Source organism: Aquarana catesbeiana, linkage group LG05 (genome assembly GCF_042186555.1).
Source record: "Aquarana catesbeiana isolate 2022-GZ linkage group LG05, ASM4218655v1, whole genome shotgun sequence".
Lineage (NCBI taxonomy): Eukaryota > Metazoa > Chordata > Amphibia > Anura > Ranidae > Aquarana > Aquarana catesbeiana.
In genome coordinates, this window is record NC_133328.1 from 631,479,433 (window position 1) to 631,498,812 (window position 19,380).

At 46.1% G+C, this 19,380-nt stretch overlaps 1 protein-coding gene across 4 annotated transcripts in view; it reads right to left on the reverse strand.

Moving 5' to 3' along the window:
- The window catches only part of PLEC (plectin), a 292,355-nt gene that overhangs the window by 218,687 nt on the left and 54,288 nt on the right, over nt 1-19,380 (reverse strand). Inside the window, exon 1 of one of the 4 annotated variants that reach the window (XM_073632335.1) lies at nt 15,717-16,943. The exons of the other annotated variants lie outside the window; for them this stretch is intronic. Coding sequence (XP_073488436.1) covers nt 15,717-15,807 — 91 coding nt within the window. The 5' untranslated portion in view covers nt 15,808-16,943. Of the gene's footprint in view, nt 1-15,716; nt 16,944-19,380 lie in introns of those variants that run through there. 4 annotated transcript variants of the gene reach the window in all.

The following is a 19,380-nucleotide window of genomic DNA, read 5'->3' on the forward strand; positions in this document are numbered from 1 at the left end:
TCCTGTCCACCAATTCTACTTCCTGTTATACGGTGACAACGCTCTGTCCTGTCCACCAATTCTACTTCCTGTTATTACGGTGACAACGCTCTGTCCTCTCCACCAATTCTACTTCCTGTTATGCGGTGACAACGCTCTGTCCTACTACCAATTCTACTTCCTGTTATAATGGTGACAACGCTCTGTCCTTTCTACCAATTCTACTTCCTGTTACAGAGTGACAATGCTCTGTCCCGGTCTACCAATTCTACTTACTGTTGTAATGGTGACAACGCTCTGTCCCTGTCTACCAATTCTACTTCCTGTTACAGAGTGACAACGCTCTGTCCCTGTCTACCAATTCTACTTCCTGTTACAGAGTGACAACGCTCTGTCCCTGTCTATCAATTCTACTTCCTGTTATAGGGTGACAACGCTCTTTCCATGTAACTTCTAACACCGAAAGCTTTGTAATAGGAAGAGAGAGCAGAAGGATGACGTCATCACTTTGCTGCTTCTCCCTCTTTGTCCAATCAGGGGCTGGGGGCGGGGAGGTGACCCAGCTGTATTGCTCAACTGTATAAGAAAACAATGAGGTCCCGGGTCTGACTGCAGTGACCCCATCCCCCCAATCATGGATCAGGTGATTCTACCTGTGTCTACCGGAGTATAAATCCTGCTCTGCATTCATGAAAGGAATAGAAAGAACCTCAAAAACTGGAGGGATTAGAAATCTGTGAGATTCGGGGCCCGGTGCCATCTACACAGTCCGTGTGCCAGCTGTGAGCCGGGCAGAGGGGGCATGTCAGAGCCTCACACCCCTCCCTGCCCCCATCATCACACCTCCCAGGATTTACTGATTTATAAATGCCAAACATCCGAGGCACCCCAAACTGCTGAGTGATCTGTATATACAGATGGAAGGTCGGGCCTGGTCTGTATACAGATGGAAGGTCAGGCCTGGTCTGTATACAGATGGAAGGTCGGGCCTGGTCTGTATACAGATGGAAGGTCAGGCCTGGTCTGTATACAGATGGAAGGTCGGGCCTGGTCTGTATACAGATGGAAGGTCAGGCCTGGTCTGTATACAGATGGAAGGTCAGGCCTGGTCTGTATACAGATGGAAGGTCGGGCCTGGTCTGTATACAGATGGAAGGTCGGGCCCGGTCTGTATACAGATGGAAGGTCAGGCCTGGTCTGTATACAGATGGAAGGTCAGGCCTGGTCTGTATACAGATCGAAGGTCAGGCCTTGTCTATATACAGATGGAAGGTCGGGCCTGGTCTGTATACAGATGGAAGGTCAGGCCTGGTCTGTATACAGATCGAAGGTCAGGCCTTGTCTATATACAGATGGAAGGTCGGGCCTGGTTTGTATACAGATGGAAGGTCAGGCCTGGTCTGTATACAGATGGAAGGTCGGGCCTGGTCTGTATACAGATCGAAGGTCAGGCCTGGTCTGTATACAGATGGAAGGTCGGGCCTGGTCTGTATACAGATGGAAGGTCAGGCCTGGTCTGTATACAGATGGAAGGTCGGGCCTGGTCTGTATACAGATGGAAGGTCAGGCCTGGTCTGTATACAGATGGAAGGTCAGGCCTGGTCTGTATACAGATGGAAAGTCGGGCCCGGTCTGTATACAGATGGAAGGTCAGGCCTGGTCTGTATACAGATGGAAGGTCAGGCCTGGTCTGTATACAGATCGAAGGTCAGGCCTGGTCTGTATACAGATCGAAGGTCAGGCCTTGTCTATATACAGATGGAAGGTCGGGCCTGGTCTGTATACAGATCGAAGGTCAGGCCTGGTCTGTATACAGATCGAAGGTCAGGCCTGGTCTGTATACAGATGGAAGGTCGGGCCTGGTCTGTATACAGATGGAAGGTCAGGCCTGGTCTGTATACAGATGGAAGGTCGGGCCTGGTCTGTATACAGATGGAAGGTCAGGCCTGGTCTGTATACAGATGGAAGGTCAGGCCTGGTCTGTATACAGATCGAAGGTCAGGCCTTGTCTATATACAGATGGAAGGTCGGGCCTGGTCTGTATACAGATGGAAGGTCAGGCCTGGTCTGTATACAGATCGAAGGTCAGGCCTTGTCTATATACAGATGGAAGGTCGGGCCTGGTTTGTATACAGATGGAAGGTCAGGCCTGGTCTGTATACAGATGGAAGGTCGGGCCTGGTCTGTATACAGATGGAAGGTCAGGCCTGGTCTGTATACAGATGGAAGGTCAGGCCTGGTCTGTATACAGATGGAAGGCCTGGTCTGTATACAGATGGAAGGTCGGGTCACCAGTCCTCTAGTTGCTGCACCCTCTGATTGTATGGTCACACATCCAGTGTATTGGCCCCCGGGATGGAGCCCTGTGATCTCCCTCCAGACAGGATACATCTGATCCGGGGCCCCAGCTGTGACATCCCATAAAAGGTGACAATAAGTGGAGGTGACAGCTGGGGCCGGGCTCTGCGTCATTCTTCACACCGTCCTCGCTGTCACCTGTCCTGCGGGGGACGGGACCCTAATGAGGGCCTGACAGGTGACAGGCCGCCACTGATGGATATCACAGACCCCCCGGCAAGGTGTGAAACCCCCACAGGTGTCCCCGTCATCCGATACCCCCCCCCCCCACACGTCTGGGAATCTTAATGACCAAGGAGCAAATCCACATCATATCCTCAGAGCCGACATCACCCAATCTCCAGGAATCTAGTATAGGGATCCCATGTGAACCAGTTCGGGGGGGGGGGTCACTTCAGGACTCTGATTTGTCCTAACTTGGGAGGGGGACTGAGGGAATGAGGACCCCCTCCATACTCTCCGGATCTCCACCACATCACCCAGACCTTGCTAAACCCACTCTGGGCCATCTAACGGCAGCTGCCAATAATGAGCTCCTTCTAAAAAAAAAAAAATGCCAGCTGCCTGGCTTTCATGGTGATCCTCTGGATTCAGGTGCCCTAAAGGGCTTTTTTGGCAAGGGCTCCAAGTCAATGACCCCAGAGCCACGGCCGGGCACTCTCAGCCCAGATCTTCTCTGAGGACCTGCCAGGAACTCCTTCTAGATCCACCAATAACTCCTTCTAGATCCACCAATAACTCCTTCTAGGCCCACCAATAACTCTTTCTAGGTCCACCAATAACTCCTTCTAGGTCCACCAATAACTCCTTCTAGGTCCACCAATAACTCCTTCTAGGTCCACCAATAACTCCTTCTAGATCCACCAATAACTCCTTCTAGATCCACCAATAACTCCTTCTAGGTCCACCAATAACTCCTTCTAGGTCCACCAATAACTCCTTCTAGGTCCACCAATAACTCCTATGATTGGGCAGTCATTAGGAGATCTTCCAACGTTTGAAGGAAAATTCTTAGTACATTCGATGAATGTCCTGCTTCAAAATTTCATTCGCTTTTAACATTCGATTCTGGAACAAATGGACTCTCCCAAACGAACCCCATATTCACACTAGTAGTTGGGGGGGAGGTAAAACCCTTGGTTGTGCATTTTTACCCAAAAACACGCTTGCAGAAACGCATCCAGAGCACATCTGGACTGTTTCCATGGTGTCAACCGGCTGTAAAAGCATGGAGCTGAGGCACACTTTTACTGCCCCCCCCCCCACCCAACCACAACCCCTTCTAGCTGCAGAGGCTGTGGCCCGGGGGTGTCAGGAATAATGTCCCCTTGTCCCCTTTTTTCAGAGGGCATGTCATAGGTTGGACTTGATGGACTTGTGTCTTTTTTCAACCTCACCTACTATGTAACTCAAGCACACCCACCTGTCAAATGCTCTCTGAAGAGTGATCTGCATTTCTATCGCACTTCAGAGGGATTTTGACAAGCGGTGAGCAGGCGCTCCTCAATGCCTGCTTTGAACCCTTGAACCCTTGCGCTTGCGTGCCGCAGACAACGTGCATTGCGGGGGAGCGCTTGCAGAGCAGCCCCATTGAATTAAAAGCAAGTGTGAACAAGCCCTTTAGAAATTTATTTGGCCGCAAAAAAAAAAAAAACATTTTCCCATCATTCTCCTTTAAATCTCGCTCGCACGCAGAAGCAAACACATACGTGAGCAGCGCCCGCAATATGAAAACGGTGTTCAAACCACACATGTGAGGAGTCGCCACGATGGGTAGAGCGAGAGCAATAATTCTAACCCTAGACCTCCTCTGTCACTCAAAACATGCAACCTGTAGAATTTTTTAAATGTCGCCTATGGAGATTTTTTAAGGGTAAAAGTTTATCGCCATTCCACGAGCAGGCGCAATTTTGGAGCATGACATGTTGGGTATCAATTTACTCAGCGTAACATCATCTTTCACAATATAAAAAAAAATTGGGCTAACTGTACCGTTGTCTTATTTCTAAATTCAAAAAAAGTGGATTTTTTCCAAAAAAAGTGCGCTTGTAAGACCACTGCGCAAATACGGTGTGACAGAAAGTATTGCAACGACCGCCATTTTATTCTCTAGGGTGTTAGAAAAAAAAAAAAGTACGTTTGGGGATTCTAAGTAGTTTTTTAGCAAAAAAAAAAAACATTTTTAACAACAAATCTCAGAAATAGGCTTGGTCCTTAAGTGGTTAAAATGAAAAACGTAGAAAGGAAATTCTGCTTGTGTATGGCCAACTTTCTGCCTTGCAGCGCTGGGGTCCTGGGTTCAACCCCCCCAAGACAGGCCGCTATCTGCGTGGAGATTGCATGCTCTCCATGTGCCTGCAAGAGTTTCCTCCAAAGACCTGTTGCGTGCCCTGGTACGTGTGTGTGTGCATGTGAGGTCGGGATGTTAGATCGTCAGCTCCTTGAGGGCAGGGAATGACGTGAATGTGGAGTATGTCACCGTCAGCACTATAGAAATACCTGTAATGATGTGAGGAGGTGATGATGAAGGAGATCTGTCTCAGATCCTCTGTGGATGGTGGACCTCCTCCTGTAGCACAGCTGAGCAGGCCTGAGCCCCACAGATGTCACCGACTTCACACGTCTCTCCTTCACAGGTCAGTGTGAATATTTCACACAGCTCCTCCACATGGGGGGGAGGAAAAATGCCAAATTATAAAAAGACAAAAAGGTGATATCTCTCTATTACTTTACAGATGATTCAGACCGTTCCTCTCATCTACACCATTATCTTCCATAAAGTTCTACAAACAATATCCCATAATGACAACATGAAAGAAGTTAGTTTGAAATGTTTGCAAATGTATTAAAAATTACAAAAAACGAACAAGTCACATGTACAGAAGTATTCACAGCCTTTGCCATGACACTCAAAATCGAGCTCGGGTGCGTCCTGTTTCCACTGATCATCCTTGAGATCTTTCTACAACTTGATTGGAGTCCACCTCTGGTAAATTCAGTTGATTGGACATGATTTGGAAAGGCACACGCCTGTCTATCTGAGGTCCCACAGTTATCAGTGCATGTCAGAGCACAAAGCAAGCCATGAAGTCCAAGGAATTGTCTGTAGACCTCCGAGACTTTATGGAGGCCCAGATCTGGGGAAGGGTACAGAAACATTTCTGTAGCATTGAAGGTCCCAATGAGCACAGTGGTCTCCATCATTCATAAATGGAAGACGTTTGGAACCACCAGGACTCATTCTAGAGCCGCCCAGTAGGGTTGCCACCTCATTCCTTTAAACTCGAACACATATGAATTACACAGCTTCTGTGGCTGAGTAAGGTGGTAATTAAACTCACACCTTATCTGCATTTAATTAGCCTCAGAACCTGTGTACTTCATATGTGCTCGGGTGTAAAGGGATGAGGTGGCAACCCTACTGCCCGGCCAAACTAAGCGGTCGGGGGAGAAGGGCCTTAGTCAGGGAAGTGACCAAGAACCCGATGGTCACTCTGACAGAGCTCCAGTGTTTCTCTGTGGAGAGAGGAGTACCTTCTAGAAGAACAACCATCTCTGAAGAGCTCCACCAATCATGGAATGTATGGTAGAGTGTACAAAAGGAAGCCACTCCTCAGTAAAAGGCATATGACAGCCTGCCTGGAGTTTGCCAAAAGGCACCTGAAGGACACTCATGAGAAACAAAATTCTCTGGTCTGACGAAACAAAGATTGAACTCTTTGGCCTGGATGGCAAGCGTCATTTCTGGAGGAAACCAGGCATCGCTCAACACCTGGCCAACACCATCCCTACAGTGAAGCATGGTGGTGGCAGCATCATGCTGTGAGGATGTTTTTGAGTGTCAGGAACTGGGAGAATAGTCAGGATCGAAGGAAAGATGAATCCAGTAATGTACAGGGACATCCTTGATGAAAACCAACTCCGGAGCCTTCTGGACCTCAGACTGGGGTGAAGGTTCATCTTCCAGCAGGACAACGACCCTAAGCACACAGCCAAGATAATAAAGGAGTGGCTACGGGACAACTCTGTGAATGTCCTTGAGTGGCCCAGTCAGAGCCCAGACTTGAACCCGATTGAACAACTCTGGAGAGATCTGAAAATGTCTGTGCACCGACACTCCCCATCCAACCTGATGGAGCTTGAGAGGTCCTGCAAAGAAGAATGGGACAAACTGCCCAAAAATAGGTGTGCCAAACTTGTAGCATCATACTCAAAAAGACTCGAGGCTGTAATTGGTGCCAAAGGAGCTTCACCAAAGTATTGAGCAAAGACTGTGAATACTTATGTACATGGGAGGAGCCTGTGATACTTATGTACGTGGGAGGAGTCTGTGAATACTTATGTACATGGGAGGAGTCTGTGATACTTATGTACATGGGAGGAGTCTGTGATACTTATGTACTTGGGAGGAGTCTGTGATACTTATGTACTTGGGAGGAGTCTGTGATACTTATGTACTTGGGAGGAGTCTGTGATACTTATGTACATGGGAGGAGTCTGTGATACTTATGTACTTGGGAGGAGTCTGTGATACTTATGTACATGGGAGGAGTCTGTGATACCTATGTACATGGGAGGAGTCTGTAATACTAATGTACGTGGGAGGGGTCTGTGATACTTATGTACATGGGAGGAGTTTGTGATACTTATGTACATGGGAGGAGCCTGTGATACTTATGTACATGGGAGGAGCCTGTGATACTTATTTACATGGGAGGAGTCTGTGATACTTATGTAGGTGGGAGGAGTCTGATACTTATATACGTGGGAGGAGCCTGTGATACTTATGTACGTGGGAGGAGTCTGTGATACTTATGTACATGGGAGGAGCCTGTGATACTTATGTTCGTGGGAGGAGTCTGTGATACTTATGTACATGGGAGGAGTCTGTGATACTTCTGTAATTGGGATTGTTTTCATTTTATTTTTAATAAATTTGCAAAGATTTCAAACAAATTTCTTTCACGTTGTCATTATGGGGTATTGTTTGTAGAATTTGGAGGAAATTAATGAATTGAATCCATTTTGGATTAAGGCTGTAACATAACAAATGTGGAGAGGTGACAGAGCATCTAGGGCAGTCCATTCCTTTCAATGGACTCTACTACAGGCGACAATCACACAGAAGATGTGCAGGGACCTTTTTTTTTTTTTTTTTTTTTTAAATCGTCATGGCACTACAACGCTCCATAAATTGTGATGTGATTTAGCGCATGTGCATTGGCTGGTACCTTTGGGACGCCTGCCAGGACATTACACATTCTCCTGCACTGCAGAAAGCATGCATGTCACATAGGTGTGAATGGAGCCCAAAGTCGCTGTCGGGGGGCCGTTTCACACCAGGAATCTCACAGGAACACGCTGGCGTTCCTCTGCGATTCAGTTTTTCATCCCAGTCATCTGAATAGACTAAAATAAAAAGAATATAGTGTAGCGCTGAATATAAAGTATACGTGACATATAACCAACATGAAAAATAAACATAAGATCCTGAGTTCACAAAGAAAATATTGATAAAGTTCAACAAAAAATGTCCATCAAAAACACAATAGTGAATCTTCAAAACGAGAAATGTAAATGGTGTGGACAACAACTGCCCCAGTTGAAGTCTGTTGGGACGAAACGCGCCGGTCCTGCTACGCTTGCTCCCCATATTGCTCTTAGTTCCATTCTTAATTGTGACCACTAGTTTTTATGTACTCATTTTTATATGCTGTACCGCAATTTTAAATATTCTCTTTTTCCCACTCTTACCTCGGTTCGATTGACCTCTGTCCATACTCCGACCTACTGAGGGTTTTCCCCACAGAGTGGAGGTTTTTTTGCTATACAGGAGAACTATAAGGATCGAGGAACCCTGCCTGGACCATAAACCGCTGAAGAGTGGGCGTAACCTGCCTGGAGTGATCCCTCTCCTGCTGAAGCCAAAACCGCGCAGCATTCGGCCCACATAAGCTCGATTGACCCACTACCGCTGGTAAAGTGGGTCCACCATATTCGGTTAAGAGTACCCATCTATACATTCTTATGACAGAGGATTTCTTCACAACCTACAACTTCACTCTCAGTTTATGTTGTCCATACCATTTACATTTAAAATTGCGGTACATCATATAAAAAATTAGTACATAAAAACTAGAGATCACAAGTAAGAATGAAACAAAGAGTAATATGGGGAGCAAGCGTAGCAGGACTGACGCGTTTCGTCCCAACTGACTTCAACTGTTCACACCATTTACATTTCTCGTTTGAAGATTCACTATTGTGTTTTTGATGGACACTTTTTGTTAAACTTTATCAATAATTTCTTTTTTTTCACAACAGTGAACTCAGGATCTTAGGTTTATTTTTCACGTTGGTTATATGTCACGTATACTTTAAATTCAGTTTTATAATTTTTGAGCGCTACACTATAATCTTTTTTATTTTGTTTGGACTTTGAGTGCTAGCAGCTTTCTTTATTTATCTTGGTTTAGCGCAGTCATTTCCCACTACTTTCACATCTGAATAGACTGAAATAGCACCGGATCACTCCAAAAGTATTGCAAGCAGCACTTTAAGGCCGGGTTCACACTACTGCGACTTGGATGCATGTTTCCTCCCCGCACTAAATTCGCATGTCAGGAGATTGTGCCCGGCTCTCTATGGAGCCAGTTCACACATCTCCGGAGCGGCTGCAGTGCGAATTTGCAAAGGGGGTCCTCTGCGTCTTTTGGTTCGTTTCAGGTCCGAATTCAGCCAAAAATTCAGACCTGAAACGGTGAATGGAGACGCCCCGGACCCCCTTTCTGTGAGTCGCTCCGTACTGCAATGGGAACCCAGCCTTAGGCTCGGCTCACACTGATTCGATGCAGGAAACGCACAGCTATTGCACTGTCTGCTGCGGGGTGCCAACTAAAAATTTTACAACACCTCAAAAACCAGGTCGCAGAAAGCAGTGCGTTTGCTATAATCGGATCGCCTGGGTATGAACACCCATACGATCCGTTTCCAGTGCAGCAAAAAAAGAAAAAAAAAAAAAAAGGTGCCTGCACCCTTTTCATGTGGATGTGGTTCGATTTGAGCCATACAAAACCATGGTGCTCAAATTGCACCACACAGAATCGCAATGCGATTTGCACAGAGGTGCGATTCCTGTGGGAGTCACATGTGATATGACCCACCTGCATAAGTAACCAGATCATATGGTGCTTTGGTACAATGCGATCCTCCACAGGAAGATCGCAGACACATTGGGAATGATTTACTAAAACTGGTGCACACAGAATCTGGCGCCGCTGTGCATAGGAACCAAACGGCTTCCAGGTTTTAGCCCTCCTTCACACTGAACGCGGGTTTGAAATCTTGTGAGTTCAGCTAAAATCGCAACGATTTCAAACCCGCATTTCAGTGCGAGTTCGGGGGGGGGGGCGATTTGAAAGAAATCTGCACGAGGTCAGGCAGAGATGTCGCAACTGAAGTCGCCAAAAGTATTGCAGGAATACTTTTGGAAATCAGTGTGGCACCCGCAAAGCCAGCATCACGCCGATTTGGAAGTTGCCAGCATTATAATAATAATAGAGGATTTATATAGCGCCAACAGTTTGCGCAGCGCTTTAAAACATTGAGGAAGACAGTACACTTACAATACAATAGGCTGCGATTTGGCATTGCAATTTGACATGTCATATGGCGCTGATGTGAACGGGGGGCTTCTTGTAGAAGCTTAATTGAACAAGCTGAAGTTAGAAGTTGATTGGCTCCCATGCACAGCTGCACCAAATTCTGAGCGCTCCAGTTTTAGTAAATCTACCCCAATGCGTTTTGAACGTGGCGTGGGAAACGCAGACGGACCGCGGGTTTCCCGCACCACGTTCTAGTGTGAATCTGCACTCAGAACGATGATTTCCTCCTATTTTAGCAAATTCATTTTGTAGCGACTTATGAAAGTTTCCATTTTTTCCCCCCAAAGTCTTAGGCCCCTCGTTCACAGCTAGCGCCTTGTGAATGTGCGATTTTGTGCGTGTTTTTGCACAACGCGCATAGAGGGCAGACCATTCATTTCAATGGGCTGTCCTCCATGGGAAAAAATGTGGCACAGCAGCTCAGGTAACTTTTTGCGGCAATCAGTTTTGCGTGTTTTTTTTTTTCCCCCTCCGTGTGTTTTCATGCGTTTTTTTTTTTTCCAGTTTTGCGCACATTTTACGAAATGCTCAGGTGTGGGATGTTCCTGGGATTAAGTCGTAATATTCAGTGCGGGGATCTGGAGAACGAACTTCCTGCCAGCTGACCTCAGTCAACAATCGACTTTTCACAGATTTCAACTTTGAAAATGTTACAATCGGCAGAACAATGTAACAAATCACGGCGAGGGGCGGGGTTCGGGGGCGGGATTTCTCGGTCTTTGTGGATAATCCCCATGGGGATTTAATAAAACTGGAGCACTTAGAATTTGCTGCAGCTGTGCATAGAAACCAATCAGCTTCCAGGTTTCAGTGTCAAATCTTAAATGAACAAACTGAAGCTAGAAGCTGATTGGTTGCTATGCACAGCTGTACCGATTCTGATTGCTCCAGTTTTAGTAAATCTCCCCCACAGTCAGGCCACGCCCATTCCAACGGAGCCGCTTCCCCGGCGGGATAATAATCTCCAACTGCCAGAGGGGCTCAGACCGGAAACAGACCAACATCTCTGATCAATGGGCCTATATGGTACATTCTATCTATCTATCTATCTATACATAGATAGATAGATAGATAGATAGATAGATAGATAGATAGATAGATAGATAGATAGATAGATAGATAGATAGATAGATAGATAGATAGATAGATAGAGATAGATATAGATATATATCTATCTCTATCTATAGCTATCTCTCTATCTATCAATATATATATATAGATAGATACATATACACACACACACACACACACATATACACTTTACTGCCGTACACCTGTTCAATTGCTCGGTAACACAAATTGCTAATCAGCCAATCACATGCCAGCAACTCAATGCATTTAGGCATTTAGACGTGGTGAAGACGACTTGCTGAAGTTCAAATCGAGCATCAGAATGGGGAAGAAAGAGGATTTCATTGACTTTGAACGTGGCATGGGTTGTTGGTGGCAGGCGGGCCGGTCTGAGTATTTCTGGGATTTTCACACACAAACATCTCTCAGGTTTACAGAGAATGGTGGGGAAAAGAGAAAATATCCAGTGAGCGGCAGTTGTGTGGAGGAAAATGCCTTGTTGAGGTCAGAGGAGAATGGGCAGACTGGTTGGAGATGATAGAAAGGTAACAGTAACTCAAATAACCCCTCGTTATATCCAAGGTATGCAGAATATCATCTCTGAACACACAACACATCCAACCTTAAATCAGATGGGTTACAGCAGCAGAAGACCACACCGGGTACCAATCCTGTCAGGAAACTGAGGCTACAATTGGCACAGGATCACCAAAATTGGACAATAGAAGATTGGAAAAATGTTGTCTGGTCTGATGAGTCTGGATTTCAGTTCCGACATTCAGATGGTTGGGTCAGAATTTGGTGCATGGATCCATCCTGCCTTGTATCACCGGTTCAGACTGGTGGTGGGGCTGTAATGGTGTGGGGGATGGGGTATCACCGGTTCAGGCTGGTGGTGGGGGTGTAATGGTGTGGGGGATGGGGTATCACCGGTTCAGGCTGGTGGTGGGGGTGTAATGGTGTGGGGGATGGGGTATCACCGGTTCAGGCTGGTGGTGGGGGTGTAATGGTGTGGGGGATGGGCACACTTTGGACCCCTTAGTACCAATTGATCATGGTTTATAAACCACGGCCTACCTGACCATGTACATCCCTTTATGACTACAGTGTCCCCATCTTCTGATGGCTCCTTCCAGCAGGATAATGTCACCATGTCACAAAGCTCCAATCATCTCACCACTGGACAATGAGGTCCCTGTCCTCCAATGGTCTCCACACTCACCACATCTCATCCAATAGATCTCCACACTCACCAGATCTCATCCAATAGAGCTCCACACTCACCAGATCTCATCCAATAGATCTCCACACTCACCAGATCTCATCCAATAGAGCTCCACACTCACCAGATCTCATCCAATAGAGCTCCACACTCACCAGATCTCATCCAATAGATCTCCACACTCACCAGATCTCATCCAATAGAGCTCCACACTCACCAGATCTCATCCAATAGATCTCCACACTCACCAGATCTCATCCAATAGAGCTCCACACTCACCAGATCTCATCCAATAGAGCACCTTAGGGATGTGGTGGAACGGGAGATTGGCATCATAGATGTGCAGCTGACAAAATCTGCAGGAACTGTGTGATGTTATCATGTCACTATGGAGCAAAATCTCTGAGGAACGTTTACAACACCTTGTTGTATTTATGCCACCAAGAATGAAGGCAAAAGGGGGTCCAACCCGCTACTAGCAAGGTGTACCTAATAAAGTGGCCGGTGAGTATATATATATACAGCCATGTACAGCAAAGTGGGGTGACTCCTGAAATCCCATTGGTTGCTGGGGGCCACACAGACAGTTGTCTTAGATCAGTGATTGTAGAATATCAATGGTCACACACGGGGCCGGGTCTCCAGCAGTGGATGAGTCGGGAGGAGATCTCCTCCTCTGGAATATTTCTACTCACAGACGTAATGTCAGATTTATTTACCGCGCTCCTCCAGCGCCTATTTATACCGCCAGACATCCGGTCTGAGAGCTTCACCGACAGGAATAGTAGTACATACACGGCGGGGTGCCCGGGCAGAGGTGGGAGAGACACAGGGCGGGGCCTCTATAGTCATCTATTACACCTCCGATTTATATAGCTCTGACATATAGCATGGTGCTGTACACAGAATGCTGAGCCATCAGTCACCGCACCACAGGAGCTTACACTCTAATGTCACACACTATTATTATTATACATTTATATAGCTCTGACATATACCGCGGTGCTGTACATAGAACACTGAGCCAGCCACATCAGTCCCTGCACCAGAGGAGCAATGTCCCCCCCCCCCCACACACTATTATTATTATACATTGATATGGATGAGAACTCAGTGTGGGGTAATGGGGTGTTAGGCACTGCAATGTATTCCATGGTCTGTGTTGGGGGGTGATCTGTATGAACAATGATGGGGGGGGTGTCTGGTGTTGTGGGGGGAGGGGGGGGTCACTCGCTGTTATCTCCTGACATTACAGGTATGTGTGTGTTGGGGGAGGGGGGGGGGGTACATTCCGGGGAAATCCCTCAGATAAGGAAATTCCAGGAGTTTGATTCCTTGTAGCCATATAAAGCGATACATTTGTATCTGGATGTGATCCCGCTTTGTAATACAGGGGCCCCCAGCAGATCAGTCACCCCAGACCTCCTATCGGCTGCCAATGAACGTGACAGATGTGGGGCTGTGAACAGGTGACTGGGGGGCCCCTGAATGGTCTTATCTTCTCTCCTGACCATCCACTATCTGAGATGAGAATGACACAGGGAGATTATTAACGGGACCCCAATAATTCTCATTCCCTAAAGTGTCTCCTGTGCTCCGATTGGACGGTGTGGGGAACACAGACATGTGAGTCCTGAGCTCTGATTGGACGGTGTGGGGAACACAGACATGTGAGTCCTGGTACTAGAGATGTGTCTCCTGTGCTCTGCTCACAGCCCCTTCCAGTAATAGAACTATTTATATTCCATTCCCGGCGTGTGCCGCACAGGCCGCCAAATCCAGAACCAAATGTCACTTCCTGATGGCCCCCTACCGGCACGTGTCACACCCCAAATTCTACATATAGGGGTCTCCCCCACCCCAGGGACACATCTTCCCCAGCACTCTCCTCTATACAGTGTAGTCTCACATAGAGGTATATATACAGAGCACTCTCTTCTATACTGTACAGTCTCATATCTATATACATAGCAGTCTCTTCTATACAATACAGTCTCATATCTATATACAGAGCAGTCTCTTCTATACAGTACAGTCTCATATCTATATACATAGCAGTCTCTTCTATACAATACAGTCTCATATCTATATACAGAGCAGTCTCTTCTATACAGTACAGTCTCATATCTATATACATAGCAGTCTCTTCTATACAGTGTAGTCTCACATAGAGGTATATATACAGAGCAGTCTCTTCTATACAGTACAGTCTCATATCTATATACATAGCAGTCTCTTCTATACAGTACAGTCTCATATCTATATACAGAGCACTCTCTTCTATACAATACAGTCCCATACATACTGTATATACAGAGCACTCTCTTCTATACATAGTCTAGTCTTGATTCTCTTATATACAGTACAGTCTCATATCTATATACATAGCAGTCTCTTCTATACAATACAGTCTCATATCTATATACATAGCAGTCTCCTCTATACAGTACAGTCTCATATCTATATACAGAGCAGTCTCTTCTATACAGTACAGTCCCATATCTATATACAGAGCAGTCTCTTCTATACAGTACAGTCTCATATCTATATACATAGCAGTCTCTTCTATACAGTGTAGTCTCACATAGAGGTATATATACAGAGCAGTCTCTTCTATACAGTACAGTCTCATATCTATATACATAGTCTCTTCTATACAGTACAGTCTCATATCTATATACAGAGCACTCTCTTCTATACAATACAGTCCCATACATACTGTATATACAGAGCACTCTCTTCTATACATAGTCTAGTCTTGATTCTCTTATATACAGTACAGTCTCATATCTATATACAGAGCAGTCTCTTCTATACAGTACAGTCCCATATCTATATACAGAGCAGTCTCTTCTATACAGTGTAGTCTCACATAGAGGTATATATACAGAGCACTCTCTTCTATACAGTACAGTCTCATATCTATATACAGAGCACTCTCTTCTATACAATACAGTCCCATACATACTGTATATACAGAGCACTCTCTTCTATACATAGTCTAGTCTATATTCTCTTATGTACATAGCAGTCTCTTCTATACAGTACAGTCTCATATCTATATACATAGCAGTCTCTAGTATACAGAATGGTCTTATATACACAGCAATCTCTTGTATACAGTACACTCTTTCTAATACAGTACTATCTCTGTACAGGTCAGCCCCCCGTCTCTTGCCCTCCTGTATTGATCTCCAGTATATGACCTTTGCCTCGAGAGCCGGCATTGTCACCCTGCTGAGTGTCACCTGCCGGCCAGGTATGTCCCATTGCAATGTATATATTCATATTTGAGTAGGGGGGGGGGGGGGGGGGGGGCAGTGGCACACCCCCCTCCTATTAACCCCTTGCAGGCAGTAATCTCAGCGTAAAACCTGGACAGGTGATATACATGGAAAATCTGGGAGAAATTAAAGAATTACCTTTATATTTCTCTCGGACATCTTCGTACGCCTGGATGAAGTCCTTCTCCTCGGCACCGGGGGGCAAATGCGGCAAATTAAAGCTGGCCATGGCGAGTCACCTGTCCGCGAGACCGGCTTCTGTGTCTGCTGTCACCTCCCCGTCACCCCAAAGTGTCTGATTCTGTTCCTGTCACCCCAATTTATTCTTCTCCCGGTCACCCCAATTTATTCTTCTCCCTGTCACCCCAATTTATTCTTCTCCCTGTCACCCCAACTTATTCTTCTCCCGGTCACCCCAACTTATTCTTCTCCCTGTCACCCCAACTTATTCTTCTCTCTGTCACCCCAATTTATTCTGCTCTCTGTCACCCCAATTTATTCTTCTCCGTCACCCCAATGTATTCTTCTCCCTGTTCCTCGTCTCCCTGTCACATCAAAAAAAATTTTGTCACTCCTCTCCTGGAATATAACTGTCTCTGGGAATAGAGCGCCTCTCTTCTCCGGGACTAGAATCGTCTCTTCTCTCCTGGACAGTCGTCTTCTCTTCTAATGACTCTCAGCAGTCTCAGGATTTGCCGGTCTCTCCTGTCTCTCTCTCTGCTGTCTCTCTCTCTCCTGTCTCTCTCTCTCTCCTGTCTCTCTCTCCTGTCTCTCTCTGTCTCTCTCTCTGTCTCTCTCTCTGTCTCTCTCTCTGTCTCTCTCTCTGTCTGTCTCTCTCTCTGTCTCTCTCTCTCTCCTGTCTCTCTCTCTCTCCTGTCTCTGTCTCTCTCCTGTCTCTCTCTCTCCTGTCTCTCTCTCTCTCTCTCTCTCTCTCTCTGTCTCTCCCCCTGGCCCCGTCTCTCTCTCTCCCCTGTCAGTCTCTCTCTGTCTCTTTCTCTGTCTCTCTCTCTGTCTGTCTCTCTCTCTGTCTCTCTCTCTCTCCTGTCTCTCTCTCTCTCCTGTCTCTCTCTCTCTCCTGTCTCTCTCTCTCCTGTCTCTCTCTCTCCTGTCTCTCTCTCTCCTGTCTCTCTCTCTCTCTGTCTCTCCCCCTGGCCCCGTCTCTCTCTCTCCCCTGTCAGTCTCTCTCTGTCTCTCTTTCTCTCTCTCTCAGTCTCTCCCCCTGGCCCCCTGTCTCTGTCTCTCTCTCATACACATACCCATGCTCGGTCAGATCCCAAAAAGCCAGTCGGAGCCAAACCCACAGCGGGGTCACTCCTCAGGGCCGACCTCTTAAAGTGACAAGAGAACAGCAGCTGCAGCAACTTCACAGGAGCGCGGGGCCGGCCCAGCACACACGTCTGTGCACAATGCAGCACGCCGACACCTCCGCACACCGTTCATATCACAGCACACGGGGGTCCCTCCCCACAAGAGAAAAATAATAATATTTTGTACAAACAATTTCCAGCGATAATTCCCAGCGGAATCATTCCAGAGTCTTCCGCTCTATTTACTAAACATATTATAAAAACAGTTATTACATATTATTATTATTATTATTATACAAGATTTACACTTTATAAAATATTTACACTGAGTTCCCTCATACCTGCCAGCTTGGAGCGCTCCTTTATTTTGGGATCATGCCAATGCGTTCTGCATGTCGTGCGCACAGAATTAACGTGCGTCAACCTGCGTCATTCCCGCGGGGGAGCGACCCCCGACCGACTAATACCCCGACTTTTACTGCACTTTTGAATTTTAGGCTTTTTGAGATGTTAGTGTGTTCTGTATTGTATTATTGTCAGCGGCTCCATCCCAGGAATGTCTGCAGACACGTATGTGTGACTACTACATATAACACACACCATATATACGTGTATACCTGTCATGTTCACACCCACTGTATGTACCATATGTATGCTTTGCGTGTATGTACGATGTGTAACATGTGTATGTACAATGTGTATGTACCGTGTGTATGTAACGTATGTATGTAACGTGTGTATGTACCGTGCGTATGTACTGTATGTATGTAACACGTGTATGTAACGTGTGTATGTACCGTGCGTATGTACCATGTGTATGTACCGTGTGTATGTACCGTGTGTATATACTGTGTATGTACTGTGTGTATGTACCGTGTGTATGTAACATGTGTATGCACCATGTGTATGTAACGTGTGTATGTACTGTGTGTATGTAACATGTACTGTGTGTATGTACTGTGTGTATATACCGTGTATGCACCGTGTGTATGCACCGTGTGTGTGTGCTGTGTGTATGGACCGTGTGTATATACGGTTTATGCACCGTGTGTGTGTATGTACTGTGTGTATGTAACATGCATATGTACTGTGTGTATGTAACGTGCGTATGTACTGTGTGTATGTACCGTGTGTATGTACCGTGTGTATGTACCATGTGTATATACTGTGTATGCACCATGTGTATGTAACGTGTGTATGTAACGTGTGTATGTACTGTGTGTGTGTGTATGTAACATGTGTATGTAACGTGCGTATGTACTGTGTGTATGTAACGTGTGTATGTACTGTGTGTATGCACCGTGTGTATGCACCGTGTGTATGCACCGTGTGTATGTAACGTGTGTATGTAACGTGTGTATGTAACGTGTGTATGTAACGTGTGTACGCTCTGTAGTTGGGACACAATGTTTGGATATGACAGACAGGAAGTCATCTGTGTGCAGGATAATATCTTCCCCCGAGGATCACACCTTTATCTGGATTGCTCATACTGTATATCTGTGGATTTCACCTGCGTTGTGGCTGTCCTTTTGATCAGTATTCTGTGTACGGATGAGAGGACAGGTGAGAGGACGGATGAGGGGACGGATGAGGGGATGGGTGAGGGGACGGGTGAGAGGACGGGTGACAGGATGGGTGAGAGGACGGATGAGAGGACGGAACACGTGGGGCTTTCAGGGTCCCCAAACAGGTCTGGCCAGTTGTTGTAAAAATACTTCTCATTCCTGCCAGTCAGTGATTGAATCTTCACTAATACACAGCATTCATCTCTTCTAATAGCAGAGCGCATAATTCCCCTTTATACAGCTCATCGCAACACATCACCCCGAGAATCCACCTCCTACTAAAATACAGAGCGAGAGGACGAGGGAACATTTCTGGGGAATCTATTGTGTCCCATTATATCTGCACAGGCTCATGAAGTATCTATCCCACCCCCTGGGAAGTACACACATGGCACTTGTCATCATAGGGGGAACTGTAGACACCGCCACATCTGTGTCCAGGCGTTAGAACATTGGAAGTCTTTGTAACAATTCCTACTAAACCAACAGAAACCTCAGAAGCCTGTGCTGACATAATGTAACAAGGCCAGTAATACACATAGGGGTACATTTACAAAACAATTCACAGAGCAATTCACCCAGTCCAAGTACATTCATTCTGAGTGTATGGGGAAAAAACAAAACAAATGTTTTTAGGCCATTTCTCGTGCTGGGCGAATGGTTTTCATTGTTTTAAAATGGAAAATACTATAGTTGCCCACTAGATGGTGCTATAAATCATAGAAACTTGATACATAGCACCATCTGAAGGCCAAATGTGGTATTTTCTGTTTTAATCATTGAAACATTTTACCATTTTTCCAGTGCTGGTTGAATAGTTTTCATTGATTTAAAATGGAAAATACTACAGTTGCCCACTAGATGGTGCTAAATATCATAGGAATTTGATCAACGCCACCCAGTGGCAAAATGTGTTATTTTCTGTTT